Genomic DNA, 22,454 nt, shown 5'->3' with positions numbered 1-22,454 from the left:
CATGATTTTACATTGAATTTTGTGAGATGGAATTGCTCCCTTCCCATTCGATCCCAGATAGTAACCAATCGGGACAAGTTCCGCACCCCCGGATCTGCCAATGAGTAAAGAAGCGAACCTTGGTTAGAGGAAACTTGTAGGCGCTTTCCGAGTTTCATTTCTTCCTCATGCTCTCAGTCCTGTGTTTGTGCTTGTACAGATTGTGAGCGAAGGCTGCTCTTACCAGTCTTGTAAACATTTTCACGCGTTAAGGCTATAATGCTTTTTGAGACGAGTTTATGTATTTTTTCTTTGCTCGGTGTGGCTATAACCTTCACCAGCGGTAGCCCAAACAGTAAGTAGGCTACATGCGAGCTAAAAAGCTCAAAATATTCTTAAACCGACTATCTCTTTCTAAACAAGATAAGCTAAAGAATGTATGTGCACCTGCGTGCTTTATCGTTTATTTAGCTCTACATATTTAACATTATTATTTACAAGTTACAACAGCATATATCGGTCTTCTGGTGTGAACTTTTATTCGCACTTCCATTTCTCGTGTTATGTTTTCTTCTGTACTAGAAACCTCCATATGTCAGACTGCTTATGTAATTCAGATTTCATACCCTTTAGTACCTTGTAAGTTGACACTGTAACAACAACGCTGCTATTTTGATGTAGATGTGTTCCCTCTCAGGCAGCCGTTGGTCATCCATCTCATACCTGCTAGAAAAACTCCTCACAGCAGTCCAGAACTACTGTATATCCCCAGTTCCCGAGTCTGAGAGCATTACTATCAGGCCGTTTTCCCTTAGCTGGAGTTTAGTGTACAGTGCACCAATAGTGGTAGAACAAAGCTGATTTACTAAGGTGAATTATTGATGTGTTTGTCCAGAGATGACAGTAGCCACAGTTTACTGGGACGCCACACACAAGTTAGTCCTACTGAAAGAGGGGGTGCTGGAGAAGCAAGGTGGTGCGTATGGATACCTCAACGACAGCCTCTCTCTCACGGGCTGGAGTGTGCTGGAGCTGCGGGCAGGGTATGGAGAGACTAACGAGTCTGACGAGGTCACCTTTTTCCTGGCAGGCTTCCTCGAAGGCTTCCTCACTGCCCCGTGAGTGCTGCTTTTGTTGTTTTTCCTCATAAAGTTGTTGAATACATTTACGCCACTGAATCATATGTTGCTGGGTGGATAGACAGAGGGGATTTTCCACACAGCCATATGTGTATGGATATAAAGGTTTCACTTCTTTTTTTTTCGGTTTCTTTTCATTTCTCAACAGGCAAATGATTAGCCACTATGCCAACATGTATCCCCAGCTCATCGAGGACCCCAAGGTCTTAGGACCAGTGAAGGATTTTATGAAGTGAGCCACTTTCTTCACCTCCACAGAAAGCATTACAACCACAGTAAAGACACCCAGTTCAGACACTACATTTCATATCAGCATTGGCTTTCAATTCTCAATGACTATACGGAGTGTCCCTTGTGTGTGTCAGTAAGCAGGATGCATGGACCAGAGAGCAGGTGAAGCTAAACAAGGGCAGCGACCCTCTGTGGAGACACACTGGCTTCATCGTGGCCCAGATGGATGGGCTCCAGGCAGGGGTGGCACACTGGGCCAAAAAACAAGGCCAGAAGGTAGGCTGAAACGTGAAGAGATGGATGGATACAAAAACATACATATCCAAATAAATGCAAGTGCCAGGAGTCAGATGGCTGAGCGATGAGGGAGTCTGGCTAGTAATCAGAAGATTGCCGGCTCGATTCCCTGCCGTGTCAAATGGTGTTGTGTCCTTGGGCAAGGCACTTCACCCTACTTGCCTCGGGGGGGATGTCCCTGTACTTACTGTAAGTCGCTCTGGATAAGAGCGTCTGCTAAATGACTAAATGTCATGTAAATGTATTGCTCTACACGTACATTTGTGCTATGTGTGCCTCTCCACAGCCTCTGTCGCTGTTTGCGGTCCAGTTCCTGAACGCTGTAGGCGACCTGCTGGACCTGATCCCTGCGCTGGTCCCCAACACCAAACCTCCTCTCCGTGATTTCCAACTGCCAGGGATGGGACACTGTTCTGCCCTCATCAAGGTTAGCGGTCATGCCTTCTCTGTCCTGCCTAGGATAGGTATCACTGACGCCATGTACAAACACAAGACAACATTCATTTACAATGTAACATTCAATCTCCCATGTAACATATGTTATTTTGAATAGGATCCCCCATATAGACCAAGGATGAATGAATCCATCAGCAAGATATCTAGCTGTTTTTCCACCCAATCCTAATGTACTCAGTCATATTCAGTGTTTCTATTTCAAGGCCTGCTGACCTTCAACCATCTGTCCCTTACATATGCAGATGCTCCCAGGTTTTGAGAACCTGCTGTTTGCCCATTCCAGCTGGTACACATACGCTGCCACCATGCGGATCTACAAACACTGGGACTTCCATGTCAGCGAACCCCACACCGCCACTGGCAAACTATCCTTCAGCAGCTACCCGGGTAAGAAATGCCCATGTGTCAAAACATCCCCTGAAGAAGAGCAATGAATAATGCCTCTAACCACTTTGTCTCTTTATTCCCCTTGTGCCCCCCCCCGCCACACACACACACACACCTTCCCGTCTCACAGGCTTCCTAGTGTCTCTGGATGACTTCTACCTGCTGGGCAACGGTCTCATGATGACCCAGACCACCAACAACGTCTTCAACTCCTCCCTCTTCTCCCAGATCACCCCCCACAGCCTGCTGGCCTGGCAGAGGGTCCGGCTAGCAAATGCTCTGGCAAACACTGGGGAGCAGTGGGCCAAGACCTTTGCCTCATACAACTCTGGTGAGGAGGGGGGGGGGGGTATAGCAACATAGACATGAATGTCTTTGTTTTTGGAGTGACATTGCGGTTTTATTTTAGCCTTAGTTTTGGCTCCTGTTTTCTGAGACAAACATTAAATGTCATGATCTGCCTCTGCCTCTCCCTCTCCCTCGCTCTCACGTGCCTGCTTCCCTCCAGGTACTTATAACAACCAGTACATGGTGTTGGACAGGAGCAGAGTGAAGCTGGGCCACAGCCTGGAGGATGGAGCTCTGACTGTGGTGGAGCAGATCCCTGGCCTGGTGGAGTATTCAGACCAGACGCAGGCTCTGCGCAGGGGTGAGATGCACTAGACCACACACAATTATAAAGGGTAGAAGAAAAAAAAAGTTTAACATAAAAATTACTTTTTAAGGGGGGGGGGGGGGCACTTTTGACAACGTGATCAAGCATATTTTGAAATTCGACTCAACATTTGGAGTTCTATTCGACACGTTCTCTCTGACTTCCTCTCATTCTCCCTTTTCTCTCCGCAGGTTACTGGCCCTCCTACAACATCCCGTTCCACTCTAGGATCTACGCTCTGAGTGGCTACGGTAAGATGTGGGAGCAGTATGGAGATGACTTCTCTTATGACCTCTGCCCACGGGCCAAGATCTTCAGACGAGACCAGGCTGGGGTAAAGGACCTGGACTCCCTCAAATACATCATGAGATACAACGGTTAGAGACTCGTTTACTCTCATTGTTTCATCGTAAATTTGTTTCTTTGATTATTTTCTGTGAATTTCTTTGGTTCGGTTGACATCATTTTATATCGCTCTGTTTTCCTCCTCAGACTACAAAAATGACCCCTACTCTAAAGGAGACCCTTGCAAGTCCATCTGCTGTCGTAATGACCTGAAGCAGACACACCCCAGTCCAGGAGGGTGTTATGACACTAAGGTATGCCTGATCTACGAGAATGAACCAGAAAATGCGCTGCCCTGGTAGCTCACCGGCAACGTGTGTGCACCGTGTAGGCTGAGACCTTACCCTAGTGACCTGGGGTTGAATCTGGCTTGGGCCCTTTGCTGCGTGGCTTGATGGCTTTCTCTCTCTCATTGCCCTTCCTGTCACACTTCACTTACACTGTGCAATAAAACATGAAACGTGCACATCAAATACATACCTGAAATTGTTGTAAAATTGAGAACTCACATTTTCTCTCTCTCTCAGGACACGTTTGAATAATGTGACATGGTCCCTCCCTCCCTTCCTCTCCAGGTGACAGACTACCACATGGCCGAGCAGTTCCAGGCCGAGGCTGTGAACGGCCCCACCACCCAGCACGGCCTGCCCCCCTTCTCCTGGGACGGCTTCAACAGCACGGCTCACCAGGGCCTGCCCCTCGTCTACAACTTCACCTTCACGGACATGCAGCCCCTGCTCTTCACCCCCTGAGAGGGAGGACAATGGAGGGGGTGGAGCACGGCTATCAGGAAACGTCCTCAGGGGCCACGTTGCTATAGTGATCAACGGTTTGAAATCAAGAATTCTGTCAGTGTGTGACGCTTAATGTGTTTTTTTTTCCTGCTCAGTTGACCTTGAACTATACATGCCTTGGGCATAGAAATGAGGTGCTGCTGTATTCACCTAAATGTTTGTCCTTTTGCAATTAAGCTTTCGTTTTAGTGGACGCTTTATGAGTTTGAGGTTTCCAATCATGGCCTAAACCTAGACCTGTTTATTAGTCAAATGCTCTTGATTGTAATGAGGTAACAATTCATCATATATTGTTTAAATTGCGTAGGAACACTATCGTTTGAATTAACTGTCACCACAATGCAATTCTCAGGGCCAATTTCACTGTCATGATCGATGCCTGTGGTTTTGTTTTTGTACATGTGAAATGAATGTCTTTTAAACGTTGTATTTGTTTTTGATGAACTCATAGCACTTGACTTTATTGTTAATAAAAAAAAGAAACAACTGTGCCCCTAGCCAACGTTGTGTTGGTTGAGTTTATTAGGTTGATGCACATTGTTGTCACAGGATGTACAAGTTTAGTAGCCCGAATCTTGTATCGGTGTGTCACCACCTCATCACCACCACCATCATCTTGCCTGTTCCACTCCTGTCTCTGTCTCTCTCTCTTTCTCTCTCTCATGCTCTCTCGGGACCCATTCAGTGATTCACTCTTTCCTGCAAAAACAGCAGAACTGAAACGTCTGTTGAGGGGCTATATTTATTCCACTACTCTCCTCCCTTCTCTCTGTGTCTCTCAGTGTCCACATGGCTCCACTTGTATGTTTTTCTCAGACGCTTCTCTCTAGGTGAGAGGCAGCAGGTTTTTTCTGTGTGGACGGCCACCTGACCTGCCATCGCTATGAGCAGGGAGGCTTGTCCTCCTGGCAGGAAGTGGGACACACTACTCGTCACCTGTGTCCCCTCTCCAACCCCGCAAGATGACCTCTGGATGACCTCAGGAAGACCCCTGCCTCGGCCTCAGCCAGCCACAGGTCAGTGAGTGTTCTGTTCTCTGTCTGCAGGCCCAGCTGTGTCCACTCCAGTCTAGATTTCTGGTGTGGTCTCTTGACTAGCGACTTTCTGCTGGCATGCAGATGACGACTGACAGAGATCATCAGATTCAGTTCCCTCAGAGATGATTGTTCTCTTGTATTCAGTGACGAATCATATAAAGAGTGCTTTGTTGTGAGGATGTCATGTGCCTTCTTCGTCTAGGTTCTCCTGTGGTAAGGTGGGGGACAGAGGCCTCGGCCACCATGGGAGACCCTGCTCTCAGCCCGGCTGTGTGGGTCTCTGTCGGGGTGGTGGTGAACGGCTCCATCCTGGCTCTCTGCCTCTGGTTCATCATATACAGACTGCGGGCCACACACACTAACTCAGCAGGTAAGAGGAAAACAATGAAGTTGATTCCGATATTGAACATGTATCAAAGTACATGTACAGTATCAGTCCAGACCCATATAACACCTGAAATATAAACTAATTCAACACTAATTCCACGTCTGGGAAACATCTCATAAAAGAAATGTCTCCTAGCTGTAGTCAGTTATTGTTCCATCAGAGGAGAGATTAGTGTAAGTAAGGAGTTTGGTACAGCAGATAGATGAAGCTTGACTTCCCTAGCTCAGAACCCCTTGTTTCGGTTCCCCTTTCTGTTTGGTCCTCAGGGGACGCCTCCTGGCCCTTAGCAGCTCTCTCACAGCCAGCACACATCCGCTGGTTTAGGACGACACAGAGGTTCTCACCTGACCCAACTATCACGCAAACACACTCAGACGCGTGACTGAACGTGTTCAACGTGACACGGTTTAACCCAGCCTCCAGTTTGATGTTTATTGAACCAGCATAGATAGTAAAGGGGGCTAATAAGGCAGCAAATGCAAGGGAGCTAACGGAAGTCTCAAGGTTTCGGAAATTACTCTTAGCGAAAGTGTGGTGATTGTCTCCCCTGAGACGCTTAACTACCCATGCACTTTTAATGCACACAGTTACTGTGTTGTTGACACAATAGTTTGTTACTGGGCAAGCCTGACTGCATACAGAGATAGACATACCAACATTACATTCCTCATTAGTACAACCTAACTGCAGCCTCTGTGTTCCTGAGGGGGACATAGCACAACAATTTGGCCAAAGAACATAGTTGATTGGGTTGCAGAACTGGCATTGTCTGATTAGTAACTGAAACAACAAACTGTCATTATGAGTGAAAGTTTGAGGCTGGAGTAACAGGTTGCTTTTTTGACGTGTGTATGTTTTGGGCCAAGTTTGGTTTCTCTCCTAAACATAGTAACATAACATGTTGACAGAACCAGTTGGCTTCATAGTGCTGACACAGTGCCTCTTGTGCCTTCTCCAGATGACCCAGAGGCAGGTCTGGAGGTTCCAGATAAAACCCATCCATCTATGGACAGACCCAGACACCACGGTTCTGTGGTGGTGTTACAGAGGGAGAGGGGAAGTCCTCAATACTGGCCCCAGATGAATGGTGGGGGGGACCACACAGCCTTCAGCCAGGAAGAGGGTCTACCTTGCTGCAGGGATTCCCTGGGGTGTGGTGGTGGTCAGGGGGGGTGGGGTCAGGGGGAGGGGGGCCTGGTAATGTGCAGGTCTGTGAGGGAACATGTGATCCCACTTCCTGCAATTGAGCTGGGGGATGCTGCCTTGGTGACCACCAAGACTGTGCAGTGCTCCAACTGAGTGAACTGTCTTGCCTGTGTTTTGTTCTTAACGTGTGCTTCTGTGATGCTTTTTAAGTGTTCATTTTGGTCATTTGTGGTGTTGGTGAGGCAAGATAATTTAATATTTTGCCATATGTGCTGCTACTGTGGGTTTTGGATTCCAATGAAAACTTTCTTAAAGGATGTTTTAATTGAAATGTACTGTACATTATTTTGGGATGAGTTAATTTCGTAAACAATATTGATTATTTGTGTTGTATTCAAAAGAGTCGAATACAACGCTCCGCAGTTGACAGGTATTTTGACACAGAACCCAGACATAACAATACACCCATTTTGGTAAAAACTGATTGACAGTTTAATAAAGTAACACACACACACACTTCACACATCTACAAATCATGGAACGGTTTAGAATGGAAGGGAGAAAACAGGACAAAGGCGGATATCGCTATTTTTTTTTTACGACGTAGTTAAGGCGGCAGGCGTGTGTTGCTTAGGCTGCCACCTTAAATGAAAAGTGCTGCTGGAAACCCTGCATTTGGTTAAGATAAATATTCAACATCAAAGAGACTATAGAGGCAGGCCATTTGGTATAACTATACATACATTGTAACGAGGTGCAGGGAGAACCCAAGCACAATGAGACAGACGAGATAGACAAGGGCTTACAAAACGACAAAGGTTTACTAATAAAGGTGGAGACAGCAGGGATGAACAGGTATGAGACACAGGCTACACGAAACACAATACAAAAACTGAACAAATAACGGACTTAAGTACCAAACCAAACAAGACACAGGTGAACGCAACAAAACACTTAACGAGACCATTGACAGACACAAGCGAACCTGATGCACACAGAACAGAAAGACACACTAGGGAAAGGCAAACAGACACGGGTACGGCTGTGGGCGTGACATACAGAAGAAGATATGAGATGTTTTCAATTCAGTACACACACAGGACCACATTCAATTTTTAAGATTACTATGGAGGCAGGAGAATGAAGGTGTCAAGATAAAGTTCACTGTTCACCACATGGACTCGTTTCAAATCGGAAACATCTTTTTGTCCAAAAAAAAGCATTCATTAAGCATTTTGAAGCATATAAAGTCACTATTATACCTAAGTGCTACAATCAGTAATACAGGACTGGACTGGGAAAAAAATGGCCCTGGCATTTTTGCTCAGACCGGCCAACCACAATCAGTCGGACACCACCCACCAGTACACCAAAAGAGCTAAGAGATGTGATTGGGCCAGCCCAGTGTCAGTATGGAAAATGAACCAATGGGCTGCTGTCACTGCTTTATGGTCCGGTCGTTGGCCAATTTTAAGTTGATAAAATTTTTTATAATAAGCATAAAGATTTATATATTAAATATCATATCAGCCACAAGTGCGTTGGCACACAGAGCATTTGCCCGGTATGCCAGATTACCAGTCCAGGCCTGGTCATATATGAAACATTCATTCCTCATTTTAGGGATATATTGGCCGTTATATTGCCTAAACACAACACAATGCTTTTGGTTTGTGATTTAGATGTATCTCAGAGATCTTGCAACTTCCATCAAACTCTGACAATGGTGCACTGTCCTCATCACTATGCAGTCTATAGGTGCTGAGGTAACAGTACAGTAGGTGCTGGGACCATAGGTAGGTGCTATTATCACGGGTAGGTGCGGGTTATAGGTAAGTGCAAGATTACAGGTTGGTGCTGGGATTATAGGTAGGTGCTGAGTTTTTTTTGAAAATACTGGGTTACAGGTAGGTCCTGGGATTATAGGGTAGTTCTACAGGTAGGTGCTGGGGTTCTAGGTTAGTTCTGGGTTATAAGTAGGTGCTGGGGTTCTAGGTTAGTTATGGGTTACAAGTAGGTGCTGGGGTTCTAGGTTAGTTCTGGGTTACAAGTAGGTGCTGGGGTTCTAGGTTAGTTCTGGGTTACAAGTAGGTGCTGGGGTTCTAGGTTAGTGCTGGGTTACAGGTAGGTGCTGGGGTCATCTGTGATGGCTAGGTGAAAGTACTCAGGCAGGCCATCCCCCTGGCTGCTGGCGGTGTCCCTGCGGCGGACCTTGGTGGACAGGGTCTTCCTCTTCTCAAGGCCGTCAGGCCCTGGGCCTCGCTTTTCCAGGCTGGACACGATCTTCTCCGCTAGGTCCTGCTGCAGCCTCTGGAAGTTCTCCCTGCGCACACAACAGGCATGATGACGGCCGGAGAGGAGGATTCTTGCTAGACTATTAAGTGATCGCCAATACTTCACACTCCATATTATAATCATTCTGTTTATAGTACAACATATAAGGCATAACTGAGGTCAACTAAGTAACTGAACGTAATGTATACTGCATATAGACTCCAAATAGTATTTTATCAAGGAGTTTTAAATGTAGCATTTGAAAGTCATCAGTAATTGTCCCAGTTTACTCACGCCGTCGGGGGCATGGGCAGGTTGTGCTCTGTACCCGTCACTCCTGTCAACCAGTATGTCATCTCTTTGCCTTTACCCTAAGTCACACACCCATTAAACACACGTGTTACACACACATACATCACAGGCTCGGTTGATCGATAACAGTGTATTGTACATAGTCACTAATTGACAAGGGCACGGACATAAGACAATGAAACGGGCGGAAACCCAGTGACCTTGAGGTAGGTCTCTCCTCTCTGCTCGTACTGGAACTGGCAGTCTGTTCTCTGAAGGATGTTGATGGTGGACTGGCTGACATGGATTCTTAAAGCTGGAGACAAAGGATAGATGGGGTTATCTGCTGAACATACTGTGTGTTGTGTGTGTGTGTGTGTGTGTGTGAGAGATGTGTGTGTATGTTTTTGTGTGTGTGTTTCCTACGCAGGCCTGTAGACTCTAGGCGTGAGGCAGTGTTGACTGTATCTCCAAACAGGCAGTAGCGAGGCATCTTGTTCCCAACCACCCCAGCTGCACACGGACCTGAAAACACAGCCAAACCACAGTCAGAGCAAGAACAAATGATCCTTGATAAAAACAGAGAGGTAACACGCGTCTCAAATATTCCCTACAGTTTCTCTAAACCGTTAAATGTCTACACGGAACCAGACTATCCTAGTCAAATACAAACAACGAGTCAACAAAACAGAATCAATAAATACTACTGTTGTATTGCGAGTTCCACTGGAGTGTAACAGACTGAAAGCAACACAGTAAGTTTTCTGAATGTGTGTGTTGTGTGCAGAGGTGCAGCGGGGTACCTGAGTGCACCCCTATGCGGATCCAGAGGGGCAGGCCTGGGAGGTGCTGCAGCTGGAAGGTCCCTACGAAGGCCAGGATGTCCAGGGCCATGTGGGCGATGTCCACCGCATGCCTGTTACCGTTCCGCCTCGGCAACCCCGACGCCACCATGTAAGCATCGCCTATTGTCTCCACCTAACAGAGAGGGAGATGGACAGAGAGAGAAAGAGAGAAAGAGAGAAAGCGAGAGAGATAGCGAGAGAGAGAGAGAGAGAGAGAGAGAGAGAGAGAGAGAGAGAGAGAGAGAGAGAGAGAGAGAGAGAGAGAGAGAGAGAAAAGAGAGCAACAGGCATCGTTTTAACCCATCTGTTTTTGGATACTCAGTAGCATACAGCATGACGTCACTGCAGATATCATCGATCTGTCAGTCCATGAGACCCCTCGCAAATCCACCCCCACTCGCCCCCTCCCCAGTCCCAACACAGGAAGCCACCTTGTAGACGTCGTGGTGGTCCAGGATGCTGTCGAAATTCCTGTAGATGTCGTTGAGCATGTCCACCACCTCCATGGGGGTGCTGTAGTGGCACAACGTGGTGAAGCCCACGATGTCACTAAAGTACACCGTCACCTCCTCAAACAGCTCGGGCTCCACACAGCCTGTCTCCTTCAAGGAGCGCACCACCGGCCTGGGAGAGAGCGGGGGAGGGAGGGGCACGGGCGTGGAAGGTTTGGAAGGCATAGGTTAGTCTGACAGGTTACGGGGGGGGAGGAAAGATAGCCTTATTGGCATCAAAACGAAGTAGTCTGGCCCTGTCGCTCTCAGCCGAGCCGAGAGCTAGTTATTCGTATTCAACCGACAATTAAACCAGACAGGTGGATTCAGAAACATTCTAGTCATTTCCCCCACATGGCCCGGCTTAGGTAGGACCCAGAGCTCCGCGATTGTGTACCCAGGCAGCAGCATGAAGTTGAGACGGTCAGCCCTGTCCCTCTCAGCCTTGTACAGGGAGGTCCTCTCCTCCACCAGGTGCTCCAGGTTCTTGGAGTACATCTGCAGACGTCTGATCAGGTTGTCCATGTACGTCTCGTTGGCCTGCTGGTGCAGGTTGCTGGGGAGACAAACCACATTTATAAATGTGAATGTAAATGCAAATTTGGGATATATTTGACGTGATAGTGTGTCCGGGTATATCCTATGCACACACACTCACACATTCACATACGTAGCGTACACATTTACATTTAGTCATTTAGCAGACGCTCTTGTCCAGAGCGACTTACAGTAAGTACAGAGACATTCCCCCCGAGGCAAGTAGGGTGAAGTACCTTGCCCAAGGACACAACGTCATTTGGCACGGCCGGGAATCGACCTGGCAACCTTCAAATGACCAGCCCGATTCCCTAACCGCTCAGCCACCGGACTCCCTACTACTCTCTAAACATGCACTACGCTGTGTGTACCTGAAGATCTTGCCCAGGCACACTTCTAGCTTCTTGAAGTCTGGCCTCTTCTCTGGGTCCTCTTCCCAACAGGACCTTATTAGCATGTACAGCTGTGGGACACACACACACACAAACAGAATGACCATCTACCATCACAGATCTTAAGCCACATCAGGCGCAGACATTTTCGCTATGTGCTACCTCAGCCTCGTTCTCGGTCGCTGCCTCAAAGCTGATGTCAGGTCTGAAAAGCAGAGGCCCGCTGGGATACTGAACCCTGAACAGCTTCTCTGAAACCAAACAACAAAAGACGTTTCCTCATGAATTGCATCACAAACCTGAGCAAAAAATAAATAAAACCACACACACCCATTTCCTGTTCAAGTCTTCTGCTTTATAAGAACAGATGCCAGTGATTCAAACTTTTTGAGTATTGCATTTGACATGGTGTCCAGTAGATGGAGCTTTTTCCACTAATCCTGTCCATTCCTGAGAACTCGTGGAGAGTTTCTTCGAAGGTTGGTGGTGACTGAGGTGTGATCTTTACCTGCGAGGTCGGAGCAGGCTTTTGTGTAAAAGGGGTCTTTTCTCAGGACGATCTCATGGGCGATGATGGCGAAGCTGTAGACGTCTCCTTTCTGGGAGATGCCCGGTATGCGGAGGTGCTCCGGGGCTGTCCACTGGTCTAGGAGGGAAGGAGCACACAGAGACAAAAGGCTCAATCTCATTGGTCACTCTTGTTACTAGTGTAAGCCTTTTAAAGCAGTCTTTTGAAAAAGCTTTTAATGTTTTTAATGAAATGCCTTTGACTCCCCGGCCAAGGCTAGACCCTGAAACGGAAGGTGTTTTAATCGTTCATTATGATGGTGCCATGACAATGAAGGCTTTTTAATTGTTTTCAAAGACAGTGTCATTAAGTTTTCTCAAGGTTTTCAGTCAATTTTCAATGGTTTCCAACAGAAAGGACCTGTTATGTCCATGCAGTTTACATGTATCTCATCTCTGCACAATACATCTATCTCCCAATCTCTCTATCTCCGTACTGTATCTTTATCTATCTCTGAAAAGGATATTCTCTATCCCAATCTTTATCTCTTTCTGTACTGTAATCTCGTGGTGGAGATTCTATGGAGTTGCTACATCAAAGCCCCTTCAGCACTAATCAATATTGACAGTCAGATGGCCGTACCTTTGCCTGGAGAGAGGATGGTGTTGCAGCCAAAGTCAGTAATCTTGACCACCATGCGATTGTCCACCACACAGTTGGTGGACTTCAGCCGTCCGTGGACCACAATGTTGCTGGTGTGAAGATAAGACATTCCCTGGAGAGGTACAGTGAGGTAGCGAAGACTCACATAAGTAATGGGAATCCGTGTGTCTCCACACTACTAACTAGTATCATACCGACCGGGTTAGAACGCTCTTAAGAAGCTCTTAGCATTAAGAGCTTCTTAACGAATCTGGGAAACCCGGCCAATGTCACGGTTGTTACGGCCACAGCCACGGCCTGGTCCCTGTCCCTTTTACACCCCCTGCTAGTGCTCCTGTGCCATCCTGCCTGAATCATCCTGCCTAGATCCTACGCACCTGCCGCCCATTAACTCAGCGTCCTGCAATACTTCAACCCGGCTTTCCAACCACTCCTCGTCAGATCGTTGCCACAGCTACAGTGGTATTATGCGCTTTCGACCCTCAAGCATTGCTTGATTTACTTGCCTTAAATAAAACCTGTTTTCTTTGTGCCCAGGATCGTCATCCGTGTAACCAGTGCCTGTCTGCCTGCAGACCCGCTGGTTCACAACACAAGACTACAACTCAAGACAACACCCCAATAAATCACCTCATTGTATCTGTGCTGCGTTTGGGTCCACTCTGTACTACACTGTAACAACGGATATGTTATCCATGTACAAGACATTATACAGTGTAGAGAAAAGACATGGGTACACTGTCTACGTGCTGTAACCTTGGTTATAAACATAGAACTCTGCATTAACAGGGTACCTTGGCTATGTCGTACATGACTGATATCTTGAACTCCATGTCCATAAAGGTCTCCTCAGGATAGGAAATCTTATCGTTGAGAACATGCTGTGGAAAAAAAAGAAGAAAGAAAAAAACACATTACTGTCGGTCAGTTTATACCTGTGTGCTGTCGTATAACGCAGGGCCCCCTGAGAACTGTAAAAGACATTTAGCAACTATTTGGGGCCTTGTTAAAGTTTTAGTGTTTGGAGTACTACAGTGCCCTCCAAAAGTATTGGAACAGTGAGGCGAATTCCTTTATTTTTGCTGTAGACTGAAAACATTTGGGCTTGACATCAAATAATGAACGTGAGACCAGAGATCAACGTTTCAGCTTTTATTTCCAGGTATTTACATCAGGATCTGATGCACAACTAAGAAAATATCACATTTTGTTTGAATCCACCCATTTGTCATGTGAGCAAAAGTATTGGAACAGATATACTTAAAACATATTTAAGTGAATAAGACTTAATATTTAGTTGCAAATCCTTTGCTTTCAATAACTGCAGCAAGTCTGTGACCCATTGACGTCACCAAACTTTTGCATTCTTCCTTTTTGATGCTTTCCTAGGCTTTCACTGCAGCCTCTTTCAGTTGTTGTTTGTTTTGTGGGGTTCCTCCCTTCAGTCTCCTCTTAAGCAGGTAAAATGCATGCTCTATAGGGTTTAAGTCTGGAGATTGACTTGGCCAGTCTAATACCTTCCATTTCTTGCCCCTGATGAACTCCTTTGTTGTTTTGGCAGTGTGTTTTGGGTCGTTATCTTGCTGCATGATGAAGGCTCTGCCAATCAGTTTGGTTGCATCTTTCCTTAAATTGGCAGACAAAATGTTTCTGTAGACTTCCGAGTTCATTTTGCTGCTGCCATCATGTGTTACATCCTCAATGAAGATTAATGAGCCCGTCCTAGAAGAAGCCATGCAAGCCCAAGCCATGACATTACCTCCACCGTGTTTCACAGATGAGCTTGTGTGTTTGGGATCATGAGCAGTTCCTTTCTTTCTCCAAACTTTAGCCTTTCCATCACTTTGGTAAAAGTTAATCTTTGTCTCATCAGTCCATAAAACTTTGTCCCAGAATTTTTGAGGTTCATCTCTGTACTTTTTGGCAAATTCCAGCCTGGCCTTCCTATTCTTCTTGCTAATGAGTGGTTTGCATCTTCTGGTGTAGCCCTTGTACTTTTGTTCATGAAGTCTTCTGCGAACAGTAGATAGTGATACCTTCACTCCTGCCATCTGGAGGTTGTTGCTGATCTCACTAACAGTTGTTTTAGGGTCTTTCTTTACAGCTCTCACAATGTTTCTGTCATCAACTGCTGATGTTTTCCTTGGTCTACCTGTTCGACGTCTGTTACTTAGTACACCAGTAGTTTTCTTCTTCTTCAGGACATTCCAAATGGTTGTACTGGCTATGGCCAATGTTTCTGCAATGGCTCTGATTGATTTTCCATCTTCTCTAAGACTCACAATTGCTTGTTTTTCACCCAAAGACAGCGCTCCGGTTTTCATGTTGTTTTCACCTCTGAATATAGTCTGCATAGACAAAACCTATCTTACCCAATCTGAACCTGAGTGTAGACATTCAGTGGTATTTATTGATTGAATAATGTATGTAATAGGACACACCTGGGCAACAAAACACACCCGTCAGTCATATGTTCCAATACTTTTGCTCACGTGACAAATGGGTGGGTTCGAACAAAAAGGTGATATTTTCTAATTTGTGCATCAGATCCTGATGTAAATACCTGGAAATAAAAGCTGAAACGTTGATCTCTGGTTTCACATTCATCGTTTGATGTCAAGCCCAAATGTTTTCAGTCTACAGCAAAAATAAAGGAATTGGCCTCACTGTTCCAATACTTTTGGAGGGCACTGTATGTGAGGGTAAATGTCCAGGGTGCTTATCAAACAGACAATGAAAAAACAGTTTACATATGGGAACTACATCACTCTTATAACTATTATAAAGATCTCCATTCCATAGCCCCACGCCCCCCTCCCATTTAATCCCGCCCCCCTCCCATTTAACCCCACCCCCTCTTACCCTGAGGGAGCCCCTCTCGCAGAGCTCGAACACTCCGAACACGCCAAACTCAAACTTAACCGTCCCGTAGAACTTAGTCAGGTTGTAGTAGTCGATACGCAGTAGCTGAAAGAGAGAGAGAAAGTGAGTGACACAGAGAGAGAGTGTGAGAGAGAGAGAGAGAGTGTGAGAGAGAGAGAGAGAGAGAGAGAGAGAGAGAGAGAGAGAGAGAGTGGAGAGAAAGAAAAAAGGCAGGTGAATTGTGGACATATGTCAGTCTAAATGAAGGCATCCCTGTCGTGATGATTCCCCACGCTCGTTCCCACAGTTTGCAGTATCACCCAGTTCTGGTAGGTCTCAGGGTCTGGGCCATATACCTCACTGCTGACTGCTACAGAGATAAAAGATTCCTTGATAGGATCACCAAACCACTGAACACACGTACGTTTATGAAATGTGTGTTCAGTATGTGTGGTCAAACCTCATTCAGATAAGCATGGTTGGCTCTGGCCTACAAGCAGGTACAGCTGCCTAATATGCCCACTGGATCAAGGAACAGCTGACAGGAAGAACGTGGGAATGTAACCACTAAAGAGGAAGTTCAAATTCTAGTGGCTCATATTATATTTTTGATGTCTCTTTCGGTACCGCAGCCAACCATGTTACATTATTCAAACGTGTCCTGTTGTTCTGTGTCCAGTAGTTGGCGAATTAATTGCGTGTGATGTTGAAATTTGATCTACTGGCAATTAATACATCAATAAGGAAAGACTGCTATATAATGACGTAAGTAGAGGAGGTGACATCATGTTTGAAGTCTTACAGTGTTGAGCTCAATCCTCTGGTTCTCGCTGAAGCTACCGTCTGTGTGTTTGAGCTCCTTCAGGATCACAGGCTGAAATACACACACGCACACACACACACACACACACACACACGCACACACACACGCACACACGCACACACGCACGCACGCACACACACACACACACACACACACACACGATGACTGTCTCCTCTTCATATTGTTTTAGATATATCCTGCAAGTATGCAGCCTTTTTGTGGGACCTTTTTGTCATAGCGAGCCCGTTGGATCTGGTAGATGCTGTCCTTCCTGTTATCTTCATCAATCTGTCAAAAACACACACACACAGTTATCTGGACACATCAAGAACAATCGATCGAGTCTATTTCAAAAGTGCATGATGAATGTGACTTTACAAATAGAGGTCTAAGATGAGAAGAGAACCATCTGTACCAAGCAGACCAGCTCACCTTCAGAGACACCTCCTTCCCGTCCAGCGGCCCCAGCAGCTCTGGGTTGATGTGGGACCACTTCTTCTGGTTCTGACGTTCCTTCCTGTTCTGCCTGCACCACAATAGGAGGTAAGTGAGACAACCTTTAAACCTTCCATCCTTCCTCTATTAAGATATCTATAATGAGTGGAGGATGGGGTCGGCACACTGAACCAATCCCTTCACAGTGTCGAGGGCAGGATGGAAGACCACAAAAGGGAAATGCTTTCTCATGAAGGCATGTTGTCAGGTAATGCTGGTACTGTACACCCAGAACACAGAGTGGTGTGCACGTACCTGTAGAAGAGAAGGGCGATGGCTGTCACCACGACCACACTGAGACTTAACACGATCACTATGATATCCTGAAACTGCAAACCTGGAATCACACAAATACACATCCCCGCCCAGAATATGAATCCACACCACCTTCCACAACACAGCCTACTCCTCAGATGTACTTCCCAATCCAACCACTTGTAGGGTGTGTGTTACAGTGTCCTGCATGTTCACAGAAGCAGTGGTTATTCAGTACCATTATCATTTGGCCTGACAGGCTTGTCGTCAGGCAAGCGTGACCCTGGCCAGGTTAGAGAGGGGTAGAGGTCTCCCACTCTGGTCTCATTTGTTGACGTGTCAAACACAAAAAGTGTTTTGTACTGGGGGGGGGGAGTGCATATAACAGAGTCACACACTCTGCACACTGAAACTCAACAACCTTGTACAAAGTGTTTCTAATGTTTAACCAAAAAGGAGATCATTGGACTATTGTTACAGCTGTGGATCGAAGCTGACCTCGTTGTTGGTAGTGGTGTAGATTACAGAGAAGTTCACGTCTCTGTCACCGTTCTCATCCAGCACGTACAGTCCGCCCATACCTGAACACACACACAGAGATACACACATACACACAGACGGATGGACAGTTTTACGGTTATTCAATACAGTAATAGTGAGGGTTTTTTCCTGTAAAATAAACTGAAAGTGACAAACAAGTCCTAATGTTATTTATTGTAAAATAGATCACAAACGATTTTAGGGGTTCTATGTCGGCTGCATTGGACTGGTGAAAAAATGGCTAAATTGCTGATCGGGTGTACAGTATGCCAGTTCTCCCTGACATTACTGAGGGCTGCGAGGAATAATAGTAGATACGTTTGCAGCTAAACTTGGTGGAAAAGAACCTAGACTTAGTGGAAGTCCAATTGGTGGATATAGCCATGTCTTGAGTCCTACCTTCAAAGGAGAGATTCCTGAAGGGGCTCTGTGGTTTGGGACTGGGGCGTCCAAATAGTCCTGCTTCTTTTCTTGCCATCTTAGCAAGCATCCTCTCTCTGACCACATGACCAAACAGCAACACACCATCATGGTAACCTGTCACATAGTCGTTTATTTCCTGTGACAGGAGACACAGAGAGAAAAAAGCCAAATAAGAAGGAGAGGGGGGAAATCGATCACAAGAGATCATAGGAAGGAGGAAGGAGATGGACATAGAAGAAAAAGACAGACTGTGACCGTGTTATTGGGGAATCTCCACCGAGAGCTATGGCTGTAGTTCCTCTCAGGCAAGGTGAGCACCAGGACGTTCTCCATGCCCGGGCTGGCTGTTGTGTTGGTGTGGTACCTGTGACTTTATAGGAGGGCCAACCATTACATCAAGATTTGCTCATGATTGTGAAAAAACTGCATTATCCAGTACGTTTCTCTGTGGTGTAAATTGGTACTGTCAACCATCTAACATTGAGAAACAGAGCACGCTCTGTATTGAGTTCAAAAAAAGAAGAAAAACTCAAAGTACTTAAAACCATCTTACTCATAGATGTCAATGAGCATGAAGAGAATGTCCGGGTTAATCTTTGTGTCGTTCTTTATGTCTTTGATGTCATCTGGGGTTCCACACATAATGAAGACTACGATACAAACAGGTACAAGGGTTAAAACAGTCACTGATGCTGACATGAATGTAAAGGAGATGAGAGACGTAACAAAATACCCACTGTTACTATGTCTGTCTTCATTCAAGAGGGCTTCCTGTAGATCCTTTTTGCTGCGCAGCATGATTCGGTCTAGTTTCACAGCGAACTGTGCTGAAGGGGCTTCTAAAGCATTGATATACCTGCACACACACACACACACACACACACACACACACACACACACACATGGTGAAACAACAGAGAGTAAATTAGGAAATGTGTGAGTTTCTGTGTGCATGAGAGAGAGCGTGTGCGTGAGTGTGTGTGTCTCTCACCAGAAGCAATCTTCAGTGGGATCTAGTTTCTTGTAGACGTATGCCATGTGCCAGTGGCTCTTTAAAGCGCTCTGAAATTCCCAGAACTTCACAAAAAAGTTGGATATCTTGCGTGCAGGTGGGAGGAGCCGGCTTAGGTTTGCTTTGTTGTCACATGACAAACCGAAGCTCCCAGCTGAGATGACAGGGATGCTCAGTGTCAGACCAATCGTCTCACTATAAAGCATGCAACACAAACACACACAAGCTCAACCAAAGACAGACACAAGACGGGTTCAAAGATAGATGACAAACAAAGTGAATGTATTGTTACCGCTCAGCACAGGATATTGCACAGCACCAGAACAATAAACAACCAAATCTTCACCTGGTCTGAATCTCACACAGATGAGCCATAAACTAGCAATTATCGGCCAATGCAAATATTTAAAACGATAAATAGCAGCGTCCACTTTCCGTAAACGTTGTCCCGTAATAGCATACCATAAAGAAGACTGTGTAGGCGCTTAATAAAAGTAGTATTGTGGAAGCAGTATTTTAGTAGTAACTATTTTGATTATAATGTCCTAAATTAAACAAAAATAATCCTAATACTACATGGAGTTCTCTGATTTAAAAAATTCCCTTGGCAACCCCATATTATTGCTTGAGCCAGTTACTCCAGCGACAAGCTTGACTATAATTCAGTGGCATGGATGGTCAGTACTTGAACTGAAGAGTGAGTTTGTGGGTAGCTTGTGTTAGGTGCGTCATACTTACTCCACCATCTGAAACGTGGCATATGTGCAGGAAGGGCCTAGCATTGCACATCCCACACTACCGCTCCTCTGGAAAACAACCAAAATGAGGGCCCCCCCCAGGCATTAACACCATAGGATAAATAAATGAAAGTCTATTTGACACACATGCATATTAGCAGCACCAGGAAATGATACCCTGGTGTGCTATGGCTGTGACTAACTACAGTAGAGATCTGGTCTGTCAGTACTGTCAGTCACCCACCATGTTGGTCCCCCACACACCCTTTACTCACATGAAGGGACTTCAGTATCTCCACTCCCTCACAGGTGCTGCTTCCACAGCCTCTACGTCTGTACAGGGTGGTGTTGAAGCCCCGGTAGTTGGCTGTCAGGGTTAAGTTCAGACCTAAAAAAAGAGAAACAGGATACAACTTAATAAACTCGTTTGGAAGTTTAGTTGTATGCTTTCATTGGTTTAGATGCTTATTCATAGAAAAACACAGGTTTTAGGGGTTTACCAAGCACACGTTGCAATATTGATCACGTTATTTTAAATTAGCAACATTATTTTGAGTTTCTAAATGTAATTGGGTAATTATAGCAATAAACATTCCCTAGCTATTGCACACGTGGAATATTCTCCTGCAATAGCCTATCTGAACAGCAAAATGATAAATGACATTTAGGATTTATTTAAAAAATGACCCTCGGCCTCGTTCAGCTTCTTGTCCTGTTCGATAGCTTCAATAACTGCGCCCTCGACGAATGTTAAACTCCAGTCAGAGCCTTCATCCTCAAGGAGCACAACGTTCATCATTGCAACCGGATTGGATTCCAGACACTCGTCCAGCGTCCGACTTGACACCCATGACACCAGTAGGACTACGAAGACAAAGCGAAAATGTACATCGGCCATCGTCGCGTTTCTAGAAAGGTTTTTACCAACTAGGTTCCCTGAATCCAGAAAGCCTCGAGACTTCCTCAGGTAAGTCCTCAGATCAGTTTTCAGTTGAGTTTGAATCCCAAGATTAGGTGCTTATTAGGCACTTGTAGGCCTACCCAGTAGCCATTCCAAAAAAAGAAATGGAGCTTCAGAAAGCCAACAGTCGATTTGACTGTAATCTCAGGAAGCAAGTGATAGCGGTCCAGATGAATCAACGGCGTTTACGAACAGATCCGTTGACTTGATTGAAGGTGGGGAAATAGCCGTCAGTTAAAAAGTTACCTTGGCTCAAATGTCTCAATGTTGTTAAAAACTTAAATTACTTCATTCGTGGTGTAGGCCACTGAAAACAGTTCCTACACCTGCGCTGTGTCTTTGATAAGAGTTTCTGTCTACCTTTCTGCATTGTTAATCAACAACTGTGAGCAGGCAGTTCAAACGCACGCACTGAGGAAGGGGTGTGATTTGAGTCATGCAATGACACCCTGTTCAAGTGAACGTCTCTGAGCTTGTGGACCGAGAATTTAAAGTGATGTTGGCATGTGTTAGACTACCCTAAATAGTTGTTTATCATAGTTTTACTGTTCACAATCAGAACCTTATTCGTACAGTGGTTAAATATCCATATGTGTCACAGTTTGTTCACAATCAGGACTTTATTCGTACAGTGGTTAAATATATAAAACCTGCTGCTGCAGGTTGATAACAGTTGAAGGAGAAGGCAAATGCTGGGGAATGTGGACGAGTGCTTTAACAGGCTTGTGAAAACCAAACAGGTAGACGTGGAAACATACATTGGGGACAAAACAATCAAATAAGCTGTAAACTCAACAGTAACGATATCTCCACAAGACAGCTGAACGGGAAAGCTTAGAGCGTCAGAGGGCTGAAGGTCACCATAGGCCATAAAGTAAAGGTTTGAGTGTAGGTTATAAATATTGTTATAAAACCAACCAGATTGTCTGCTTATAAATCTGTTTGCCAGATGTATTCTCATAAACCAACCTACTATCTTTCCATTTAGTGAAAAACAAATTTCTCTGACATGTAATTGAACATGAATTGTTAGTAGCCTATATCGTTTACTGTTAGAAGTCTCATATTGCAAGCTTTAAAATGTTTCTGTGGACATGTATCCTGCGAACCAAGTCTGCCCAACTTTGTTCCAAATGAGAACTATTCTCACTTGTATCTGCCAAGCCTAATCCAACACACATGAATCTAACAATTACCTGGGCGACAAATTGTATCATCTATGCTACAACAGAGGTTGGGTTGAAAACATACAGGATTGTAGCTCTCCAGGAACAGGGTTGGGCTGCCCTGCAATAACTTCTCATGTTATATGCATGCTAGCAGCAGAACATTTACAAGTTTTTACAAGTGGATTTAATTGCAGTGTGTGTGTGTGTGTGTTTATGTGGATAATGTATATGAGCGAGGGTGCTCTATATATTTCAAAAACATCAACATCCCAGCAGACCACAGTTAAAGCCACACATTTTATATATGTGAGTGTCAAGCTTT

The 22,454-nt window shown here is 45.4% G+C and overlaps 2 protein-coding genes across 2 annotated transcripts; one reads left to right on the top strand and one right to left on the bottom strand.

The window, feature by feature from the left end:
• The first annotated feature begins 91 nt into the window (after positions 1-91).
• plbd1a (phospholipase B domain containing 1a) lies at positions 92-4,780 on the top strand. Its single transcript, XM_047037947.1, has 11 exons — positions 92-334; positions 875-1,097; positions 1,267-1,350; positions 1,484-1,625; positions 1,933-2,073; positions 2,345-2,489; positions 2,620-2,820; positions 2,998-3,138; positions 3,336-3,521; positions 3,637-3,743; positions 4,065-4,780. The coding sequence occupies exons 1-11, from the start codon at positions 259-261 to the stop codon at positions 4,239-4,241; spliced, it is 1,623 nt and encodes a 540-aa protein (XP_046893903.1). The 5' UTR covers positions 92-258; the 3' UTR covers positions 4,242-4,780.
• Positions 4,781-8,770: 3,990 nt separating this feature from the next.
• On the bottom strand, positions 8,771-21,360 carry gucy2ca (guanylate cyclase 2Ca). Its single transcript, XM_047037894.1, has 27 exons — positions 20,690-21,360; positions 20,278-20,390; positions 20,004-20,071; positions 19,245-19,460; positions 18,991-19,109; positions 18,807-18,903; positions 18,503-18,623; positions 18,230-18,389; positions 17,789-17,871; positions 17,529-17,652; positions 17,291-17,372; positions 16,973-17,066; positions 16,766-16,828; positions 16,520-16,591; positions 15,718-15,822; positions 13,650-13,736; positions 12,835-12,967; positions 12,193-12,330; positions 11,847-11,935; positions 11,664-11,755; positions 11,153-11,311; positions 10,696-10,888; positions 10,223-10,397; positions 9,846-9,944; positions 9,641-9,735; positions 9,423-9,499; positions 8,771-9,177 (listed from the first exon to the last, which is right to left on the bottom strand). The coding sequence occupies exons 1-27, from the start codon at positions 20,898-20,900 to the stop codon at positions 8,973-8,975; spliced, it is 3,270 nt and encodes a 1,089-aa protein (XP_046893850.1). The 5' UTR covers positions 20,901-21,360; the 3' UTR covers positions 8,771-8,972.
• Between the last annotated feature and the right edge of the window lie 1,094 nt (positions 21,361-22,454).

This window comes from Hypomesus transpacificus, chromosome 17 (genome assembly GCF_021917145.1).
Source record: "Hypomesus transpacificus isolate Combined female chromosome 17, fHypTra1, whole genome shotgun sequence".
Classification (NCBI taxonomy): Eukaryota; Metazoa; Chordata; class Actinopteri; order Osmeriformes; family Osmeridae; genus Hypomesus; species Hypomesus transpacificus.
This window is presented reverse-complemented; position numbering and strand designations above follow the sequence as displayed.